Source organism: Podarcis cretensis (assembly GCF_951804945.1).
Source record: "Podarcis cretensis genome assembly, chromosome: 6".
Classification (NCBI taxonomy): Eukaryota; Metazoa; Chordata; class Lepidosauria; order Squamata; family Lacertidae; genus Podarcis; species Podarcis cretensis.
The window spans coordinates 100,180,287-100,201,119 of NC_137175.1; the positions used below are offsets into that span (position 1 = coordinate 100,180,287).

General features: G+C 43.1%; 2 protein-coding genes and 1 long non-coding RNA gene across 9 annotated transcripts in view; 1 reads left to right on the forward strand and 2 right to left on the reverse strand.

The window, feature by feature from the left end:
* RGL1 (ral guanine nucleotide dissociation stimulator like 1) overlaps positions 1-15,365 on the forward strand; it is a 153,343-nt gene extending 137,978 nt beyond the window's left edge. For all 6 annotated transcript variants that reach the window (XM_079981329.1, XM_079981331.1, XM_079981330.1 and 3 more), the window contains 6 exons: positions 680-801; positions 3,407-3,496; positions 6,344-6,530; positions 9,058-9,312; positions 10,813-10,927; positions 12,634-15,365. In XM_079981329.1, the coding sequence (XP_079837455.1) occupies positions 680-801; positions 3,407-3,496; positions 6,344-6,530; positions 9,058-9,312; positions 10,813-10,927; positions 12,634-12,821 (957 nt within the window). In that variant the 3' untranslated portion in view covers positions 12,822-15,365. The remainder of the gene's footprint in view (positions 1-679; positions 802-3,406; positions 3,497-6,343; positions 6,531-9,057; positions 9,313-10,812; positions 10,928-12,633) is intronic.
* Positions 1-20,833, reverse strand: part of LOC307218974 — a 95,304-nt gene that overhangs the window by 9,035 nt on the left and 65,436 nt on the right. The window lies entirely within an intron of this gene.
* The window catches only part of COLGALT2 (collagen beta(1-O)galactosyltransferase 2), a 56,322-nt gene continuing 53,718 nt past the window's right edge, over positions 18,230-20,833 (reverse strand). For both annotated transcript variants that reach the window (XM_079981397.1, XM_079981398.1), the window contains exon 12: positions 18,230-20,334. In XM_079981397.1, the coding sequence (XP_079837523.1) occupies positions 20,058-20,334 (277 nt within the window). In that variant the 3' untranslated portion in view covers positions 18,230-20,057. The remainder of the gene's footprint in view (positions 20,335-20,833) is intronic.

A 20,833-nucleotide genomic window follows, 5' to 3' on the forward strand; every position in this document is an offset into this window, starting at 1 on the left:
TCAGGGGACATCAGACACAGCTGCAAAACTTCCTCCTAATCCAAACCTTTGAAAGCAATTGAGTGCTCCCCCCCCCACTCCATTCTGTTCTGATTAGCTACACAAAGAAAAATCTCTTCAGATGCTTCCTATAAATTAAGTTTTGCTGTGTTAGGAAGACATCACTGAAGATATTCAGGGCACGCGTAACATTAAAAAAAACAAAAACAAAAAACAGTATTTGGAGGGGTGTGTGTGTTCCAATGCTTAAAGTGGATTTTGGATTATTGTATTTAAATTAGTTTTGGCTCTCTGCTTGCACCTCGCTTCTGCCCCTGCTTGGAGCTAAGGAACATCCCTCTTGCTTTGTAGCTCCAGTGTTGGGGGGAAGCCCTGGAGGAAGCTTGTATTGCTTGCCAGAGCCTGGCTGACCTCTCGTAAAACCCCACATACACTGTACAGCACTTCAGCATAGCCTATGCAGCACAGAGTGCCCCCTTAGGTCCATTCATTTTGTTGAAGCAGCAGAGTGTGGGCACCTTTCAAAACCAGGCTGCACGCTATTGCAGGTGAATCTGTGTCATGCCATCTTTAACTTCTCTGATTGTCCTGTAGTTTTCTGCCACTCTGGTCTGTTAGCAACTCTGTGTTTAACTTTGTTCCCTTATTAATAGTCTAATTATTTTATTTCCTTTTTCAGGAGTTTGAAGTGATTGCTCAGATTAAGCTTTTACAATCTTCCTGCAATAGTTATTGCATGACTTCAGACAGAAAATTCATTCAGTGGTTCAAGAAACAGCGGCATTTAACAGAGGAAGAAAGGTGAGGTGAAACATTTCTATATGGTAGATTCCTCTCCCCATCCATCTCTCTCTCTCTCTCTCTCTCTCTCTCTCTCTCTCTCTCTCTCTCTCTCGTGTGTGTGTGTGTGTGTGTGTGTGTGTGTGTGTGGTGTTCCCATCCATCATAAAAGATAGCAGAACAAATATATGTTTGTAAAACACTGGCAATGTAAGAACTTGGAACTGTGCATACATGGTACTTGTCTGGCTCTGGTATTCATATATTTGTAAGGGACGCAGGTGGCGCTGTGATCTAACCCACTGAGCCTCTTGGGCTTGCCGATTGGAAGGTCAGCAGTTCAAATCCCCGTGACGGGGTGAGCTCCCATTGCTTTGCCCCAGTTCCTGCCAACCTTCAGTTTGAAAGCACGCCTGTGCAAGTAGATAAATAGGTACCGCTGTGGCAGGAAAGTAAACGGCATTTCCATGCGCTCTGGTTTCCATTACGGTGTTCCGTTGCACCAGAAGCGGTTTAGTCATGCTGGCCACATGACCCGGAAAGCTGTCTCCCTTGGCCTGAAAGCGAGATGAGCGCAGTAACCCCATAGTCAAATACAACGGGACTTAACCGTCCAGGGGTCTTTTACCTTTACCTTTTTTACCTTATATTGGTAAGAGGAGTGTACTTGTACTCCCATTTCACCAAGTGGAAATGTTCCAGGGGTAGCACTACTGGGTTTAGTCTGGATGAAAGAGCACTAGAGCTTTATAGTGGCTTTGTAATTTGTTTTATTTGCAAGCAAGCAAACAAAACGTATTCAAAGTAGTGATGGAGGACGATTTTGTTCACTCTGCATTTTAAAGTGAACTAGCCATATTCATACCTCCCAGACCAATACACAAATCAGATTGTAGTCTAAATAAATAAATTAATAAATAAATTGTCCAGTAGCACCTTAGAGACCAACTAAATTTGTTCCAGGTATAAACTTTTGTGTGCATGCACTCTTCTTCAGATACACTGAAACAGAAATCACCAGACCCTTGTATAACAGTCATCAACAGGTTTACCATACCCATTGAGTCAATCACCCATCTCCTACTACCCTTCTGATAAAAACCCCACCCCACCCTCCCACTGTATATAAGGGTCTGGAGACTTCTGTTTCAGTCTATCATGCACACGAAAGCTTACACCAAGAACAAACTTAGTTGGTCTCTAAGATGCTACTGGACAATTTTTTAATTTAATTTTTTTATTTATTTTGACTGCGTCAGACCAACATGGCTCCCTACCTGAATCTAGATCAGATTGTAATTATTGTTGGATGTTACAATACAGTTCTCAGCTCAAAGAATATGACACTTGAAATTGTTGTTCTTTATAAGAACTAAATCATATTTTAGGATAAATAAATAAATAAAACAGTATTTAAATAAGGAATTTCTTACAGATTTTTAAAAAATCAGATTGATGCAAAAATGGGATGGAACAGACTTATCAATGAACATATGCAAAATATGCTATGGACTGGAAAGAAGAATGATCCAGCCATCTGTAATTGGAAACCAGTAGATTCTTCTGCATCAGGCAACAAAGCTGCTAATATTGCACCAGTTTATTAGAGATAAACTTATGCAGCTGCTGCAAGGCTGCTGCACTTTCACCTCTTTCTCCATCTACTGTGAATGTGGCTCCAAACCTTTTCTGCTCCTCCCTCTAGTTTGGAGTAGTGTTACCCTCTAAAGGGTAGATTCTAAGCCATCAGGACACATTAACATTCCTTTGTTAATTCTGAAATGGCTCACTAAAGTAAAATCTGTAGTTTTTTACTATTAGCCAACAGTCATCTGAGCCAAGGATGGCCAGCCAGCACCTATGACAACTTACAACCCATGTATAACATGTGGCTTAGCTACTGTGGAGACGACCTTTTCTTCTTCTTACTCCCTGTGTTCCTTTTAGCTTTGCTCACATGTAGTTTTCCTTTCCCCCCCTTTCGTGCCATTTTTTAAAATTTAGATTGTGAGCCTACAAGTAGGGACTTGTTTACTTTTATCTGTGTATGGTACAGTATCTAGTAAGTTTTAGATACTATTTTATAAACTCATCCAATAATGTCTGTGGTGTGCATGGGTACCCAGACTGGTCCTGATCTCTTCCTGATTCCTGCCTGTGCTCATTCACATGTTATCTTGATCAGCTACATAGCTGCTCCCACTCTGCCCTGGCCACATTGATATCTACTCCCCATAGGGTTATGATGGATCACATGGTTACATACCACCCTGGCTAACTTTTAACTTAGACCCCAGAGAACGTGTCCTATTTTGTTTAGATGAAGTGCATAATAAAAGGAATTACTGTGCAGCAAAAAAAAATGCAACTCAGTATTTATGCCATTTGCCTTAAGTAATTTTAATAAGAGTAATTGTTTTGTTTTTGTTTTAATTATGTAATTTGTGTTTTTATCTTGCATTTTTATGCTGTAAACCATCTTGAGATCTATGGATGAAGGGCAGTATACAAATTTATTAAATAATAATCATGCATAGCCAAAACGTTGCTTTGATTCAGGTACTTTATTTCACGTTTAGCAAGATTTTAATGTAGTCCTAACTCCAAAGTGACCTCCATTTTGCAGCTATGCCCTCTCCTGTGAGGTGGAGGCAGCTGTTGACACAACGACCACATCACCAAAACCTCGGAAGAGCATGGTGAAGAGGCTTAGCCTGTGAGTATGGATTGAGGGCGTTGGTGTGGGCTTGGGTGAACAGCACTATGAATAACCCCCCTCACCTCCAGAGAGGAGCTCACTCACACCTTCCTTTAGCCTGGTGTGATGTGGCAGCTAAGCCAAGGTTTGGTTTCTGGGATCATGGTTCAGCTCCCTCCTCCTTAACCACAGCCTGTAGCCAAAGAACAAACCTTGTGCATCTGTGCTAAACTATGGTGTAGCTTATAGAATCTTCATCCTGGAGAAGAGTGACTAGTGGGGTGCCACAGGGTTCTGTCTTGGGCCCGGTCTTATTCAACATCTTTATCAACAACTTGGATGATGGACTCAAGGGCATCCTGATCAAATTTGCAGATGACACCAAACTGGGAGGGGTGGCTAACACCCCAGAGGACAGGATCACACTTCAAAACGACCTTGACAGATTAGAGAACTGGGCCAAAACAAACAAGATGAATTTTAACAGGGAGAAATGTAAAGTATTGCACTTGGGCAAAAAAAATGAGAGGCACAAATACAAGATAGGTGACACCTGGCTTGAGAGCAGTACATGTGAAAAGGATCTAGGAGTCTTGGTTGACCACAAACTTGACATGAGCCAACAGTGTGACACGGCAGCTAAAAAAGCCAATGCAATTCTGGGCTGCATCAATAGGAGTATAGCATCTAGATCAAGGGAAGTAATAGTGCCACTGTATTCTGCTCTGGTCAGACCTCACCTGGAGTACTGTGTCCAGTTCTGGGCACCACAGTTCAAGAAGGACACTGACAAACTGGAATGTGTCCAGAGGAGGGCAACCAAAATGGTCAAAGGCCTGGAAACGATGCCTTATGAAAAACAGCTAAGGGAGCTGGGCATGTTTAGCCTGGAGAAGAGGAGGTTAAGGGGCGATATGATAGCCATGTTCAAATATATAAAAGGATGTCACATAGAGGAGGGAGAAAGGTTGTTTTCTGCTGCTCCAGAGAAGCGGACACGGAGCAATGGTTCCAAACTACAAGAAAAAAGATTCCACCTAAACATTAGGAAGAACTTCCTGACAGTAAGAGCTGTTTGACAGTGGAATTTGCTGCCAAGGAGTGTGGTGGAGTCTCCTTCTTTGGAGGTCTTTAAGCAGAGGCTTGACAACCATATGTCAGGAGTGCTCTGATGGTGTTTCCTGCTTGGCAGGGGGTTGGACTCGATGGCCCTTGTGGTCTCTTCCAACTCTATGATTCTAGGATTCTATGATCATCAAGTTACTCACATGTACTTAATTCCATTTAAAAAACAAGCCTTCACCCCTGCATATGAGGCTAGGAAGGACCTGCATTTTTAAAAATTTTCAAAACCAAGGCCATCATGCACTCAAGTTTCAGCACTTTAAAACCCCACTGCTTTAAGCCTGTGTTTAACTCTCCCTTCACATAAGGGGGCTTTAAAAAATAGAACTGCAACATCAATTCATTGAATTAAGGGATCAAAAATGTCCCCCAATTACGGTAATCAGGAATTTCCCTTACCTGTGCTGTACCTTGCTGCATATGCAGCTTTAATTGAGCATTGTAATTGATTAATCATCTCAAATGATGGTGGTGATGATGATGTGACTAAAATGTCTTTGCTGAAACAACAGCCTTCCATAAAGGTGCATAACTGTAGCTGGCTTTTGCTCTAACTTGATTGATCCAAGAGGCAATGGCCTAATGCACAAAATTTGCTTGAAGAAGAGGAAACCTTGAGTTAAAAACATTTTGGGAATCTTGGCGTTTTGAGGCCCAGTTGTGTAAACACCCACAGAAGTCTTTTGCCATTTTCTCAGTGAACATATGACATGCTTTGTGACTCACCAAGCCTCCCACAGCCCTTCAGGGGCTCAATAAAACTCCTGTTTTCTACCTGCTGGGAACTGCAGAGAAACCAGGATGGTTGTCAAGGGCTTCTTGGCAAGGCAGCATGTACAACTGTCAGGGCTGGACTGCATTTTGCCCGGTAGGCCATAAGTTGTTATTTCTTTTACAAAAATGGTTTTAGCAAATGAAGAATAAACTGAAGATGCATAGTGCCTATGTTTAATTACGGGAGGCGAGGAAAATAGCCATTTTTACAGATTTTCTCTGTTTGGTGAAGAGTCTGGGATTTAGCTTATTTTACAGTGTTCCCAGTAATGATTCTGTATTTCCTTGTTTCATTACACTCAGTTTTTCAATAAATCAACTGTCACATTGTCTCGCTTCTCATAATCGTATCTTATCATTTGGACACCTTTCTAGACCACAATAATGCAATCATCTAGTGCAGGACTATTGATTTCCCTGCAATTATTATAACCAATTGCCATATGGGCATGTTATCATTTCTCTCTGTTCTAAGAGGACATGATCTTTTACAAAACTCAGTAGTGGATTTATTGGCAGAGTATATCCTGCAATGCAGTCAGTTTCACCTAATACAACACTCCAGAACAATCTCATTTTAGGGGATGACCAGAATGTATGTATTCATAACTTTACATCTCCAACAGACATAGTTTGAATCTTAACAGATATGATTAAGTCTAGCTGGAGTTCAGTGTCACCTAAAAATAAGTTTTTTCCCCTTTGAGTGTGATACTGATGGTTTGTTGAGGAGAATGTCTCTGGCCTAGTAGGCCACCAGTTCTACAGGCCTGTTCTATAGGGCTTCAGTTCACACCATATTAAATCTCACTTCTGAATGTACTGTTTGGAGATACAAGGGCTTGTGCATAAGAGCAGTATCTGCTTTATGGGTGGAGTTATTTGAGGATACCTTAGACGTGTTCAGCATCTCTACTTCCCACCAGCACTTGGTGCCCTTTCATTTCCTCACTTGCTTTTCGCCAGGTTATTTCTGGGATCTGACCTAATTGCCAACAGCACCCCGACCAAAGAGCAGCCCAAGTCCACGCCAAGCGGGAGCTCTGGTGAAAGCATGGATTCCGTCAGCGTATCGTCTTGTGATTCCAACCATTCAGAGACTGAGGACATCTGCATCTCTCCCACAGACACTCCCGATGAGCCCCAGAAGAAAGTATGTATTTGCCAATGTCCAGAGAAGACCGCTCTTAATTTCTAGTGGGGTGGTGAGCCTATGGGCCTGCCAGCTCCTGCCTTCCCCCTCATAACAGCACTGGGCTGAGGGGAGAGGTTTAAATCTCTGCCGCAAGCCCGGTGCTGTGGGGCCTGTGTGAGAGCGGGGTCTGTTCATGTTTGTCAGTGAGTGTGTGGTTGAAGGAACTGCAGAGAGGCCACACCGATTGTGATAGGGTGCTGTTTTATGTTTTGCCCATGCCCTCTGCCTGCATGTGGCTCTTCAAGGGAGGGCCTTTGCATCTGCATGTGTCCCCCAAGCCAAAATGCTTCAGCCACCCTAAATTTGGAAGACGTTTTTTGGGACTCATCAAAGGTGCTTTAAAGGCATGGTGTGTAGGCCACCCTGTGCGTAACCGAACGGACAGTGTTTAATTCCCCTGTTTTCTCTTGCTTCCATCATCTTCCTCCTTGTCTCAATCCCACCCCAACTTTTTTTTGCTGCGCACCTTGTGGCATTGTAAAATTTATGAAAGAGCCTCAAATACTTGAGCCCTGGGGAAACTCTAAGGCTTCTGTTTTTATGGACAATGGCTAAGTTTCCAGCTATATACAAAGCCATGCCTACTGAAATCCCTAAAGACCTACCTGTGGAAGATGCTCTCCTGCAGTGGGAGAGCTCCTTTGCAAGATAAATATACATGCTTCCAAAACATCTTTGAATCTGCTGCCATCTGCTGGCCTGCTCTTCTAAATGCAGGAAAGAAATTTTCAGTGCCCTTTAATGGGTACATACAGTGTTGATAGTTTGTAATTATTGGATAATTATATAAATCCAAAAGCCGTCTTAGCTTCTGTAATGGCTCTTCTCCAGGCAAAAGTTTAATATGAATGGTAATTAGAGATAATTAGAGGTAATTAGAGATATAGGTCTCAGGGCTCAGTGATCATTTCTCCCTTCAACTTAGAAGAACACAAGGTCAGTGTAAACTTTCCAGCTACCAAAGAAAATGGTGATATTCACTCATTAGATGAGTTGGCAGGAAAGCATTTTTACAGAGCCTACTAAATTCCCATAAACTTGTTGGTAGGAGCAGTAACATTTTTAAAATAGAAGGAAGGAAAGCCCACTTCTCATGGGAGAGTCCTCTGCTGAAAAGCTCTTACCATCATCAAGTTCTTCCTGAAGATGACTTGGAATCGTCTTTCATGTAACGTGAAGCCATTGCTTCAAGCCCTACCCTTGCTCCATCTTCCATGTGACAGCCCTTGAGATATTGGATGATGTCTATCATATCTCCTCTCAGCCTCCTCTTCTCCAGGCTAAACATACCCAGCTCCCTCCAGCATTCTGTATAAGACTTGTATAAGACCCTGGATCATTTTGGTCACCCTCCTCTGCACAAGTTCCAGTTTGCCAATATCCTTCTTAAACTGTGGGGCCCAGAGCTGGACACAGGACTCCAGATGTGAAGGACTAACACTTCCCTTCATCTGGACATAGACTTACGTTGATGCAGTCTAGAATAGCATTAGCTTTTTTTGCTGCTGCATCACACTGTTAAGTTTGTGGTCTATTCAGACCCCTCGATCCTTTTCATATGTACTGCTAATAAGCCAAGTGTCCCACATCTTATATTTGTGTATTTGGTTCTTCCTGCCTAAGTGCAGAACCTGACACTTGTCCTATTGAAATTCATTCTGTTAGTTTGGGCCCAGTTCTCCAACCTGTTAAGGTCACCTTGAATCCCGATTTTGTCTTCTGTGGCATTAGCTACCCCTCCCAGTTTGGTCTCTTTTGTAAATTTGATGAGCACCCCCTGAATTCCTTCATCCAAGTTGTTTATAAAGATGTTGAACAATGGGCCCACGACAGAACCCTGCAGCACTTGTCACTTTCCCCCCAGGATTGTGAAGAACCATTTGTGAGCACTCTTTGGGTTTAGTCAGTCAACCAGCTGCAGATCCAATAGTCAGGCAACATCTGGAGGGCCCACAGGTTGACCGTAGCTGCCTCAGTTGAAACAAATAGAAAAAACCCCACAACAAACCTGGAATGATCAAGGAACACCGTGAAAATAGTGCTCTCTCATTTCTGCTTGCCATTTTTGTGCCGTACACTAAAACATGGTACACAGAATGTCTCATGCAGTATGTTATGGGACCACAATAAGACGGGGTCCCTAATATGTGGCACCACCCATTTTCTGTATTTCTGGAAACCCGTGCCCTTTTTCAGATGATACTTCTGCCCTGAACTGGAGTGGATCCCAGACTTATGCTCTGTCCCCTCTCACTGCAGGCACAAGGAAATGCTTACACAGGGAGATCCTGCTTTCCAAAGTACATGGATTTTCCAGTGGTGGTCATTACCTCTGACATTCAGTGTGAAGTGATGGGCAGGAACCTCAGATCTGTTCTTCATTTTTTCCCAGTGCTCCAGAGTTAGCAAGTTGTGGTTTTTGAACAGATCCTTAACATAAAGCGTTAGTAAAATGAATATTCTTATTTTGTGATTTCCCCCTTAGCTGTCTGAATCCTCCTCCTCTTGTTCCTCTATCCACTCGATGGACACGTCTTCATCAGGGTTGTCATCCTTCACCAATGCCCTCTCGTCTCCTCCTTTACTGGCCAGCAACCCCAGAATGCACAAACGCTCCATCTCAGTCACCTCCATTACCTCAACAGTCTCGCCTCCCGTTTACAATCAGCAGAACGAAGACACCTGCATCATTCGCATCAGTGTAGAAGACAATAATGGCAATATGTACAAGAGCATCATGGTAGGTAATGAATGTCGGGGTGGCTTCCTTTCAAGTCGCTTTCCGTCCAGTCAGTGGTGGAGCATGTGCTTTTTAGGTATAACTTTGCTCCACGTTCCATTAAAAAAAGGTCTACTTGCCTGGTGCCAGCTCCAGCTGATTGGTGGCAACAGAACGCAGCCACACCAGGACTGAGAAAGCAAAAAAGTCAAATCTTTTTCTCTCTCCCCTTGAGGAGCAAAGTTGCTATGTGTATTTTCAAGCTCTTTTAACAAACATTTTGTGATTGTGCTGTGAACTGACCTAAGATGAAGGGCAGGATACTACTGCTGCTACTGCTACTATTACTACATCGTCATCATCCCCAAAAATGGTGAACCAGCAGTCTGGAGTACATAGAAAGCTGCGTCTTAAAAGGAGTTTCCACAGCAGCCACCGAGGAAGGCATTCCCTCTTCTGTGCACAGAACCAAGCTCTGCTTGCTGAACAAAGCCACTTAACAGAAGAGAGGTTAGATAAAAATCTAAGAGATAATTAGTGTTTTCTAATTAGTCAGAAATTGGCCTGGGCCAGTTTTTTCAGAGACCTTAGATGCTGTGTTTTCCCTGGAGTGAAACTGGAAGCCTCACATGTACCCCCCAACACAAGAGATCTTTGGGGCAGTTGCAGAATATCCCACTCAGTTTTGCCTGCCAGCAGCTGGCCTTTCCCTTTGCTCTCTCAGTCAGGACTCCGGGCTGGGACTCTGCTTTCCAGGTAGTGGCCCTGCTGCTGGGAAATCCTGCTGCATGGGATTACACCAGTGTCCACAAAACGACAGAATATAGGGGGAATGGATAATGTACAGCAGGGATCGGGAACTGTTTTGGCCTTGTGGGCCAGAATTTTGCCTCTCCCCACCCCACAGGCTAGCTTTGACAGGTGTGTGGGAGCACCCACCCAAAGGATATCAGGTGATGGACAGGTGAGTGAACAGGGGCGGGGCATGGTATGCAAGCAGGCTTGGAACTCATCAGCTGATGTGCAGGGAGTTCAATCCTGCTTTTCAGTCATAGGACCCAATGATATCCCTGCCTGCTCTGTAAGTGTGGTCACATATAATAGGTGTGATTAGGGGGAAATGACCTTGTGAACTAAATGGGGAGACTTGGTGGGCCACATTTGGTCTGTAGGCCGAAGGTTCACCCCACCTCCAACAAGGTGACTTAATTTCCCAAACCACACTTTCATGCCATAGTTTAGTAAGCATTTGTTTGAACAGTGCAGAGCTAGATTGATGTCATATCCTTCCATAAGCACAGACAGACTTGTTTGTGGGGACGAGAGCGTCTACACTGGGATGCGATCTTTTCTTCTCAACAAAGTGTTGTCACAGGTCACTGCCATCTAAAGGTTTAAGCCATAGCTGATATTTCATTTCAGAAACAGTCATTTTAATACCTTGTGTGCTGATAATAGGGAACAGATAATTAAATTCTGCTTCTGAGAGTATGCTGGTCTTAATGTAAACTTTTTTTCCAGCTGACTAGCCAAGACAAGACTCCTGCCGTCATCCAGAGAGCGATGCTGAAACACAATCTGGAGTCTGATCCTGCAGAGGATTATGAACTTGTGCAGGTCATCTCTGAGGACAAAGGTAAGAAAAACAGCACCTTGTAGGTGCTGCCTTATTCCAAAGGTAGAGGAGGGTCTGCACTACACCACTCCGACATGACAGATGCACACCGGAATGTGTTGCCCCTGGTCTAAAACGATGCACTTATCCACTCTGTACTTATATCCTTGATAGGATGAATGTTCTTTTTATGGTGCATCTAATACTTGCTCAATGTTTCTTGTCAAGGAGAGCTCCAGAGCTGATCAATCAATGTAAAAGATTGTGCTGTGCCCCAAGAAACATAGCTAATTACAGATTATGCAGGTGAGAAGAGGCAAAGGCTTTGCCTACATGTTCTATTCCATCACCTCAAAAGTAGGTATAGCCTTGACTGGAGAATTGTGAAGCTCCCTTCCCTAGGAACAGTAAGAGAAGGTGGGGTGGGGGGAGAATCAGAGACAAACACTAAGGAAAGCAGGAGCTCTTCTCATTCAGTCTCTTGCTTCTCACTGCTTGTGATACCTCTTAAGTCACCAGCTAGCGATGTCTAGGGGTTGAGAGCAGGAGCAATGATTTCACAGGTAGGCAGGCCCCCTTTTCACAATGGGCAAGTTCTGCAAGACAAAATGAATGGGTTGCCATTGGCAGGGACGGAGGGCACAGCTTGCTCATTCAAAGAAAAGAGGAGCCACCAGGGTGAGCGTTGAAGCTAGATAGGCTCCAAGACTTCTGACCACAATGGGATCTCCTGGCATCTTTTGTTCAGAGGTTCAAACCCTGGGGGAGGAGGCAACTTGCACCATGGCTGCAATGCTGGAAGAGAGGCCCACAGACCATTCTGTGTGTACAGTGGTGCCTCGCAAGACGAAATTAATTCGTTCCGCGAGTTTTTTCGCCTTGCGATTTTTTCGTCTTGTGAAGCACGGACTTTGGAAAAGCTTCAAAAATCACCAAAGTCTTCAAAAACCTCAAAAAAGGCTACCACACCGTGTGCTATGAGTTGTTCCTCAAAGTGAATGCACGGTTTTAAGAAAAAGGAACCAGCTTGCAACACAAAGGAAACAAACTTGCAAGATGTTTTCGTCTTGCGATGCAAGCCCATAGGGAAATCCGTCTTGCGAAGCAACTCAAAAAACGAAAAACTCTTTCGTTTTGCGAGTTTTTTGTCTTTCGAGGCATTCGTCTTGCGAGGTACCACTGTAATTTGAGCAATCAAAATATCACACTCTCACGCCTACCTGCTACGAGGGCAAAAAAGGAAGTGCTCATGTAGTAAGGGATCATAGAGGGCTGTTCCCTGCACTATAGGGGCCATTCACAGGTCGCCCTGCTTCTCATTATGCTGGACATTTTCCTATTAGCTTCATAGTGCAGAGAATCCTGCAAGACTCACCCATTGTTAAATTTTCTTTGTTACGAACCCAGACCACGAGACAGTGCTAAGCCTGCAACTTACACAGGGGTTATGTTCCGGGGATTGTGCCTAAAGGCAAAATTGTGTGTAGTCAACACACATTCATTCATTCATTCATTTTATTTGTATCCCACTTTCCTACAAAAATGAACATGCTCAAGCAGCTAACAATGGTGCGTGGGATTGCCAAAGTCCTTCCCTCCCCCTGGATTAATGTTTTTTCCAAGTGCATAAAGCTGAATACGCAAAACTTAAAAGTAGGTAAGTTGTGAGCCTCCTGTACTAAAAAATAGAGGAGTATTTTACCATCTGTTATTTCCTTGAATTGCAGAATTAGTCATCCCGGACAGCGCGAATGTCTTTTACGCCATGAACAGCCAGGTGAACTTTGACTTCATCCTGCGGAAAAAAACCTCCCTCGACAGGGAAGTGAAACTGAGGAGCCGCTCCAGCTTGACTCTCCCCAGGACCAACAAGAAGGGCTGCTGGAGCCACAGAAACAGCAAAATCACACTTTGAGGATGGATAAGTCAACGCAAGGCAGATGGGGTTTCAAAGCAACCGTTGCCGCCATCCATTATTGCAACAATCTTCACAAATGATTTTGTCAGTATTCAGCTTTGGGAATACAAAGCTAACACTTGTTATTAACAGGCATGCCTTGATACACAATGGACCTGAGTGCAAAACAGCCTACAGGCACTCCCTGACCCCCCCCCCTTTTTTGCACAGCCTCCAAGAACAGATGGCCACTTTCTACCAGGAATGAAAAGTACAGTACACCTAAACTTCACAATCCTCTTCAATTACTCTCAAGCCTCTGTTATGCCAGTATTAATTGGGAATGCTTTCTTTTCCTTCTTTCTTTTTTAACAAGTGGAAGAAAGCTCTTCCACCAGTCCCACCTGTATGTACAGGAGGAGGAAGTGGAGGAGCATCATTCTGACCATTGGCCAAATGATGGCACTGATAGAAAGCTCGTGTGGATGGACTGATGGTTTCTTTCCTACCTGCTGGGCTGCTAACTTTAGGGAAAGGAACAGAGCTGCTGAAACCAGGAGAGATTACCACTCTCCTAGAATGGTATTAACCCCACGCAATGCAGCTTCATATTGTGCTGGTTTTCCAACTCTGTGATCTAAGCTGGAAAAATACACCCCCTTTTTCCTACAGAACATTAAGCAAATACTATCCAGTTGAAGGCCTTGTTCTCTTGTGGGGAGAGAGAAGGCGGAAAAGACAATATAAATGCATACTACTTTTCTTAATGCCACTACTTAGTTTTCCTATGCTTTGCTAACCTATTTATCAAAAGAATGTCAAAGTCTATTTCTTTGGAGCGTGCAGCTTTGACTCCCTTCCAGGTGTGGAGCTGTTTACCTGTATTCAGCCATATTGGCATTGTAGCAAACCATTTAACCACGTTTTTATAGCCAGTCTAAAAAACAAAACAAAAAAGCCAAATGTAACTAGTAGCCAGCATTTGAGGATACCACAGCCTCGTGGAATTTGTTAATGATTAAAGGAGCTCCCTTTTCTTAGACGACATCCTTTAACTGAGTAATTTCCTGATGTGGCATATCCTTAAAGGAATAAATAAGGTAGCCACCTTTAGAGCACCACATCACCACATTGCTATTTTATTTTGGCCACATGTTCAGTGACGACACCTTTCAGAGCACATGCTAAGCCAATGTATGATCACAGGAAAGATTGAAATCAAAGCCATAGTGGAGATAGGTGGCTGGCAAGGTAGTGAAAGAGAGATTGGAGGACGCCTCGTGACAGCCTTTCCACTTCTTGGTTGGGGATAAGGCTCCTTCCCCTCCTTGGTTACCTTTCAGCAGCTGTGGCCTCTTGGCCTCTTACCTGCTCATCTGCCCCTGCTACCTCATTGGCTGCTTGCTGGAACAACCTTTTCCTTTACAAGAACAGACTGTGGGGTGCCCCCCCCCATGCCTCTTTCCAAAAGCGAACTAGAACGGCAGCTCTCCAAGCGATTGCTCGGCAGAAAGTTGCAGAAAGTTGCAAGGACTTACCTCCTTGTAAGAATGCTTACGATACAGCCTTAGTTACACATGGAAGGAGGGGTTTTGCTTCATTAGTAGCACCAATTTTAAAATATATGGCCTGGATCCAAAGACCTGATGCAAAGCGTTTGTCTCTCATTCTCTCTTCTGCTCTGCCCTCCAATATATACCATAAATTTATTTAGAAGCTAAATATGGTTTGCCATGCAGTAGGGGATAGGAGTGTTGCTGTTTGAGAAGGACAAATCCTGTTTCCTTGGGATCATGGCAGTGCTTTCACAATTCTTTGGACCCTGGCCTATGTATTAAGCATACCACATGATCATAATCAGAGCCGTATATACAATGCACTTCAGCAGAAGCAAAGAAGAAGAACCCTGGGGCAGAATTCAGCTTCCTAAAACATCTCATCTTTCATTTTAAGAATAAAAAAGCAAGTTTCTGGCCATTACTGCCACAAGAGATGTACTTGAAAAAGTGTATGGGTAATGCCTAGTGAGATTTCAGGTGACCGAGACATGACTAAATATGCTCCAGCAGTCCTATGAAGTAAGAGCAGTCATGCACATCCATTTAATATGGATCACAGAATGCAGGACCTGGTCTGCTCTGGCTCTGAACTTTATTTTAAAAGAATATACACAGCTGCTGCTAACAGCTCACCAGTCAAGGGTTTGAAAAACCATCTGGTCTTATCAGATAATGCATTTTGCACTATGCGAAACTTCTGTTTCAAGACACACTCTTTCCTGGCTTACTTAGTTTAAATCCATGCACAGTGTTATTGTCTAGAGGAGAGAATGGTTATTTCAAAACTGAGCCTTAAAAGTGTCCAGAGTTAAGATGGATTTTCAAAAACCAAGATTCATTTTCTTTGTTTTCTGGTGAAAGAAGCAATGCAACAAATGTGTTATGTGTGTAAGTATATGCACATACTCAAGACTGTATATATCTGTAGAATCAGCTAGATTTTTATATTGTTAAGCTTGTGATGATAAAGTGTCTTTCTAAACAAAGGCGAGAATTATTAACAGCTGCTGTGTAAAGAGTTTCATTTATTTTGGTGCTAGTGCACACCCTTTTTGCTAAGCTATTTAAACTAGTTCACTGTTGGATTTTCATCAGCAACCTATCCTTGACGATACTTAGGATTCACAACTATTTCACAATCCAGGTTTTAGATGTGGAATTTCAAATTGAGATTTGAATATGAAATCACCTCATAATTCAAGTGCTTTGGACTTTCTCGAATCTCAAGAGTTTTGATTTTGGCAATAACAGCAATCCAGCATGATTCCAGCACACACTAAGCATTAGAACCACAGGAGCAAAGGAAGCTGCCTTCTACATAGAAGTGCATTTAACTCAGCATTGTCCCCACTGACTAACAGCAGCTCTCCAGGGTTTCAGCCGGGGGGGGGGGGAGTCTCTCAGCCCTACCTAGAGATGCCCAGGAGTTTCTGCATGCAAAACGGATTCACTACCACTGAGCCAACAAAAGTATGATCTTATACATCAAACTAAAGTATCACATGCTGAAATGAAGTATCATTGGATAGCAGACCAACAGCAAATATTCAGAAATAGCTGGTGTATATTAGACATCATATTCATAGGGTTGAGTTTTTGAGAGTGAATTAATTCCAGCTTACTGAAACAGTAATATTAATAACAATAATGTTAATGAAATCAGGACATTCAGAATGAATTACCTGAGCCACAATCCAGTTCAGACATTGCAACCTTACATGTTACAAGGAGGTTCTTTCTCCCAATTATGTAAAAGAACTAGGCACATCTAAGTTTGTTGACTTGCTCATGAGGCTGTACAGTTGGTGTGAACAAATTGGTGGCTTGCAAGTGACTACATATTATTAGGCAGTCTGAGTAAATTTCGCAATTCATTTGTGTAATCAATCAAGCTGTCCTTAAGAGAGTTCAGATAATTTTTGCTAGAGTAATATATCACATTCACAGCAGTTCCTGTTCATGGACACTCTCTAAGCTCTTAATTTTCCCTCTGATTCCCACCCCTTTATACATTCCTAAGCTTTGCTTGCTTTTTGATGAGTGCTGTCCCTCCAATGGACAGAGCTTCATCTCATAATCATTTCCATGATTTCACAAGATTCCTTTTATTTTCTTCAGTTAAGAAGGAAATGTGCTGTTTTCAATCTGGGAAACCCTGAATACTACCAAATGAAAGCCGCCCACTATTTCCTTAAATTATGCATGGACCTGCATGGAACTTTACTCTGCCCCCAAGAAGCTGGCCATGAAAATCCCTGCATCACTTCCTAGCAATTCACTTGAGTGAAAACACATTGTGCTAAGATTTTAGAAACATCCGTTGTTAAGGAAAACAAAACTTTGCTTTCTTTGAAGAACTCTCCTAGGGATGAGAGTATAATATAGAATGCCTGCCCTACCCATAAGAGACCCTGGACAGTCATGATCCTATTCGCTCCCATTTTATTTGTACCCTTTCCAAACTCCTGTGCTGCATTTAAACAATCCTGGGCTATACCAGAAAAAAACTATTTTACCACCACTCCCATCCATCAATGTTATGGATAATTGTAATGGGATTTGAGGAAGGGGGAGGAAAACCACAAAAAAATCAAGTGAAACTGACTTGTTTTTCCAAGAACAAGGTTCATGGCTCCCTAAATATGCACCAGGAAACACAAAACTAGCCTCCCTTCTTTACTGCAGTTTTAAGTCTTCCCAGCTATATTCTGAACTACTTTGTCCTACTTTGGACACTGTGGTGTAGCAGGAATGCCAACTTGCTACAGCTTTGTGACTTCATTTTTAGGAAACACTGCAGAGCGTCATAACTAGAAGCCAGGATAGGCTACAACATAGCAGCTGGGTATCATGAAACTTAAATTGCATGCATCAAGGCATTCCTGCTCTCATTCTGTATGAGCACAGTTTACATCATTTCTCTGCTGTATGGTGAGGAAGGAGAGCCCCGTTCTCATCACACATCACAATGCATACACCTTGCCCATGCAGAAAGGGATCAATCTCCTCCATGAGCAGTTCACTGCATTTGTATGGGGGGTGTTTTTGATCACTGCCACTATGAAGATAGGGGTGGGGCTGAGAAGAGAGTGGGTGACTGTGTGCTGGTTGGAAAAGCTTCATGGGCTGGGTCTGGCCAATAGTTTGTCAATTCCGTGTCCCTGCTGTAAGCAGACAATTTAGGGCCAATTGGTAAATTACTTCCATAGTGTGGTTGCACTTTTCAACAATCAGTTCTCGTTTCTCCAGAGCGTCTGTACCCAGAGTACTAAATGGTTCAAACGAGATGACATAGTTCAATTCCAAACCAACAGGAAGTGCATGCATCCACGGTGAGAATCATAAGATGAGATTGCACAGGAACAGCAGATTCACTGCTGAGGTAATGCAAGGATCAAAACCCCTGGTGCTCAGATATCAATTAGCTTATGCACCTTCTTCTTTCCACCACAGAGAAAGATATGGCAGGGGCACACCACGCTTACCTGTATCATTGCAGTATACTCTTTCCTCCCGGGAAGAACTCTATAAGTCAAGTGGCCAATTGTAGCAGCCCCAACACACCAGGGCTGAAGACACCTACCAAAGCAACCTTGCTGAATCTTAAGCACATCTGAGGCTCAGTGCCTGGATGGGACATAGTCAGAGATATCCAGGTATACAGGCTTGGAGTTCTGAGTAAGAACTATCCAGCTGGCTCCTGCAACAAGATTCTGCTCCCTCCAAGACCAAAGGAGTTTTACCAGGTGTCATTAATCTTTCAAAGCAGAGATGACAAACTCCAGCTGGACTGTGGAGTGCCCAATCAGATCACATCACACCATACTGCCAATATTTAAAGTCACAAATAAAAGACATGACAACAGACAAGTTGACTTGCTATATATTATCAGACCAGCTGATAAGCAGCAACATCATCCCTTTAGGAAAGAGTGTAATAGGATAGTACAGTTATTCCATCTAAGAACAACAATTCCTGTGTTCAGCATCTACAGCAGGTTAAGCACATATAGTTTCTTCCCTTAGTTTTTTATTTAAAAAGTTTTGTTTCAGTAATGATTTTCCCTTCAAACTCTGAAGTCTACATTACAAAATTAAATGGCCACTTGACTTCTGGTGCATTTATAAAGATGTGATGTTAGTGTGTTGAGACACTGTCCAACAGGGAGGGTATCAGCTCATCCCAAAATGGACAAGCGTGATTTTCATGATGGGGGTGGCAAAGACAAGAACTGAGTATGCAAACAGTTTAAATCATCTAAACAAAACAGAGATCAGCAAGCTTGATACAACCAGAGATTTCTCTTTGGTACAATGTTGAAAGGGAGCCCTCATGTGTTGTCTTTGAAACAAATAATGTCTGTCTGTCTATTTTAAAAACGAATTAGCAGTCTAGAGATATTTAAGACTGCTCACTCTCAAAAAACCCCCAAGACATTGTGTTATAGTCATCTCAGTTTACATTCACCATTCACCCTTCTATCCATATAAAATGGGAGAGGCAGGGTTCTGTTCTGATGGCCAACTGCTTGACAACTATTCCAGACGATATTTCAGTTTTTAAAAAGGTATCTGTGCCTGAGGCTGGAGGGAGGTTGCAATGTTTGGGAAACAGAGACAACTGCTGTAAGTTGTGAAGGGAATACCACAGGATCTTAACCAGAGCTGAGATTGCCTCATTTATACATAAGTGCTCAGCATGGATCTGAAGAGATCTGGGTTCAAATTCCTGCTGGGTCACAAGTGCAGCAGAAGTCAGAGAGACACTTACTCACATATGCCAGGAAGGGATTTCTTGTGCTGCTGCTGAATGTGTGACCTGAATGTGCGAACAAGCATCATGTGTGAGGCAATATTTAAATTCTCTCTGTAGGATTTAGATTTTCCCTGTAGGATTTAATCTATAAAGGCTCACTTACACAAGGAAACCACCCACTGACGCTGATTGCTGAAGCTGTGAGATATAGCATTTAACATCTTCGCTCCCATGAGGGAGACTTTGTAGATCAAGGACTGCAAATAATTTTGCAGGTTGGAAGTTGCTGTAGAAATTCTTCGTAACCACCACCACCAGTCCTTGTATCTATAAATAAATACAAGTTATTTGCACCTTTGAGGACTCACAATAGACAAAATAAAGATCCACTTGTAATTCAGATAGATAAAGCCACGGGATAATTTTTGGCAGCAACTCTTTGACAGTCCCCCCCTCCCTATACGATTTCTCTCAGAGAACGTGGTTGACAAAGCCCGGCAGCAATCCAATAATTAACATGGAAGGGCCTGTAAACCTCTCCTCTGTATATATTAATCTTTATAAATACAGTAATTCTACACAAAGTGTAGAAAGACATTGTTTATGAAAGCTTTGTCCTTTCAGAGTGTAAACTTGCTGCCCTCTAGAGTCTTCCAGCTCAGCAGAGGTCCCATGGAACAAACCCAGAGATGGGGAAAAATGGCCTACTGTCAATACAGTATTTCTCAGATGTCTGCCAACCTGACTCAGTCAGGCTCAGCCGCTCCTCCTACAAAACAGGAGACTCTTGTTCAGTTAAAACCAGTCAGCTCAAAATGACTGCATCTGCCAGTTTAGACAAAACGTTAATATCTCTGAAAGGTTCTAGGTCAAAAGATGGTGTATGCGGCAAGTCCAGCTGTTGCCAATGTTGTCAGGGGTTCCTTGGCCAGTGAACAGTCATAGCTCATCCCTTCCAGATGCTGCGTCAAGAGAGGGCTGAGGTGGCAGAGCATCCTTGTTCTGGGCATCTGTGTGGATCTGGCCCTGCTGCCGGGATTTCCGAGAGAGGGTTCTGTCCCAGTCCGTGGCTACGGTCTCATTGTCCCAGATGGTGGATGTCTCTGTGTCACTAAGGTATCCTGGCTGCCCAGTGTAGTGTGTTGGATAGACCAGCAGAGGCTCAGCAGAGAAGGCTTTCAAGTCTCTAGGTTCATAGTATTCCATGTACTTGGCACTAAAGCGGAGAAAACAACAATGTCAGCATGGCCACAGATACAAAAGGGAGTACAGTGGTACCTCGGGTTAAGTACTTAATTTGTTCCGGAGGTCCGTACTTAACCTGAAACTGTTCTTATCCTGAAGCACCACTTTAGCTAATGGGGCCTCCTGCTGCCGCTGCGCTGCTGGAGCCCGATTTCTGTTCTTATCCTGAAGCAAAGTTCTTAACCTGAAGCACTATTTCTGGGTTAGCGGAGTCTGTAACCTGAAGCGTATGTAACCTAAAGCGTATGTAACCCGAGGTACCACTGTATTTTAGCACTACACTTTAAAGCCATGGGGATTTTTTTTGTCTTTCATATTTCATAACAGATAGGTCAGAGCTGTTCAGTTGAAAATCACTTCTTCAGTGAACTCAGCCTCAATCTATTAGTAGTAATAGTAGTAGTAGAAGTAGTAGTAGTATTACTATTACTATTACCCACCCTTCACCCTAAGGTCTCAGGGCAGGCTAC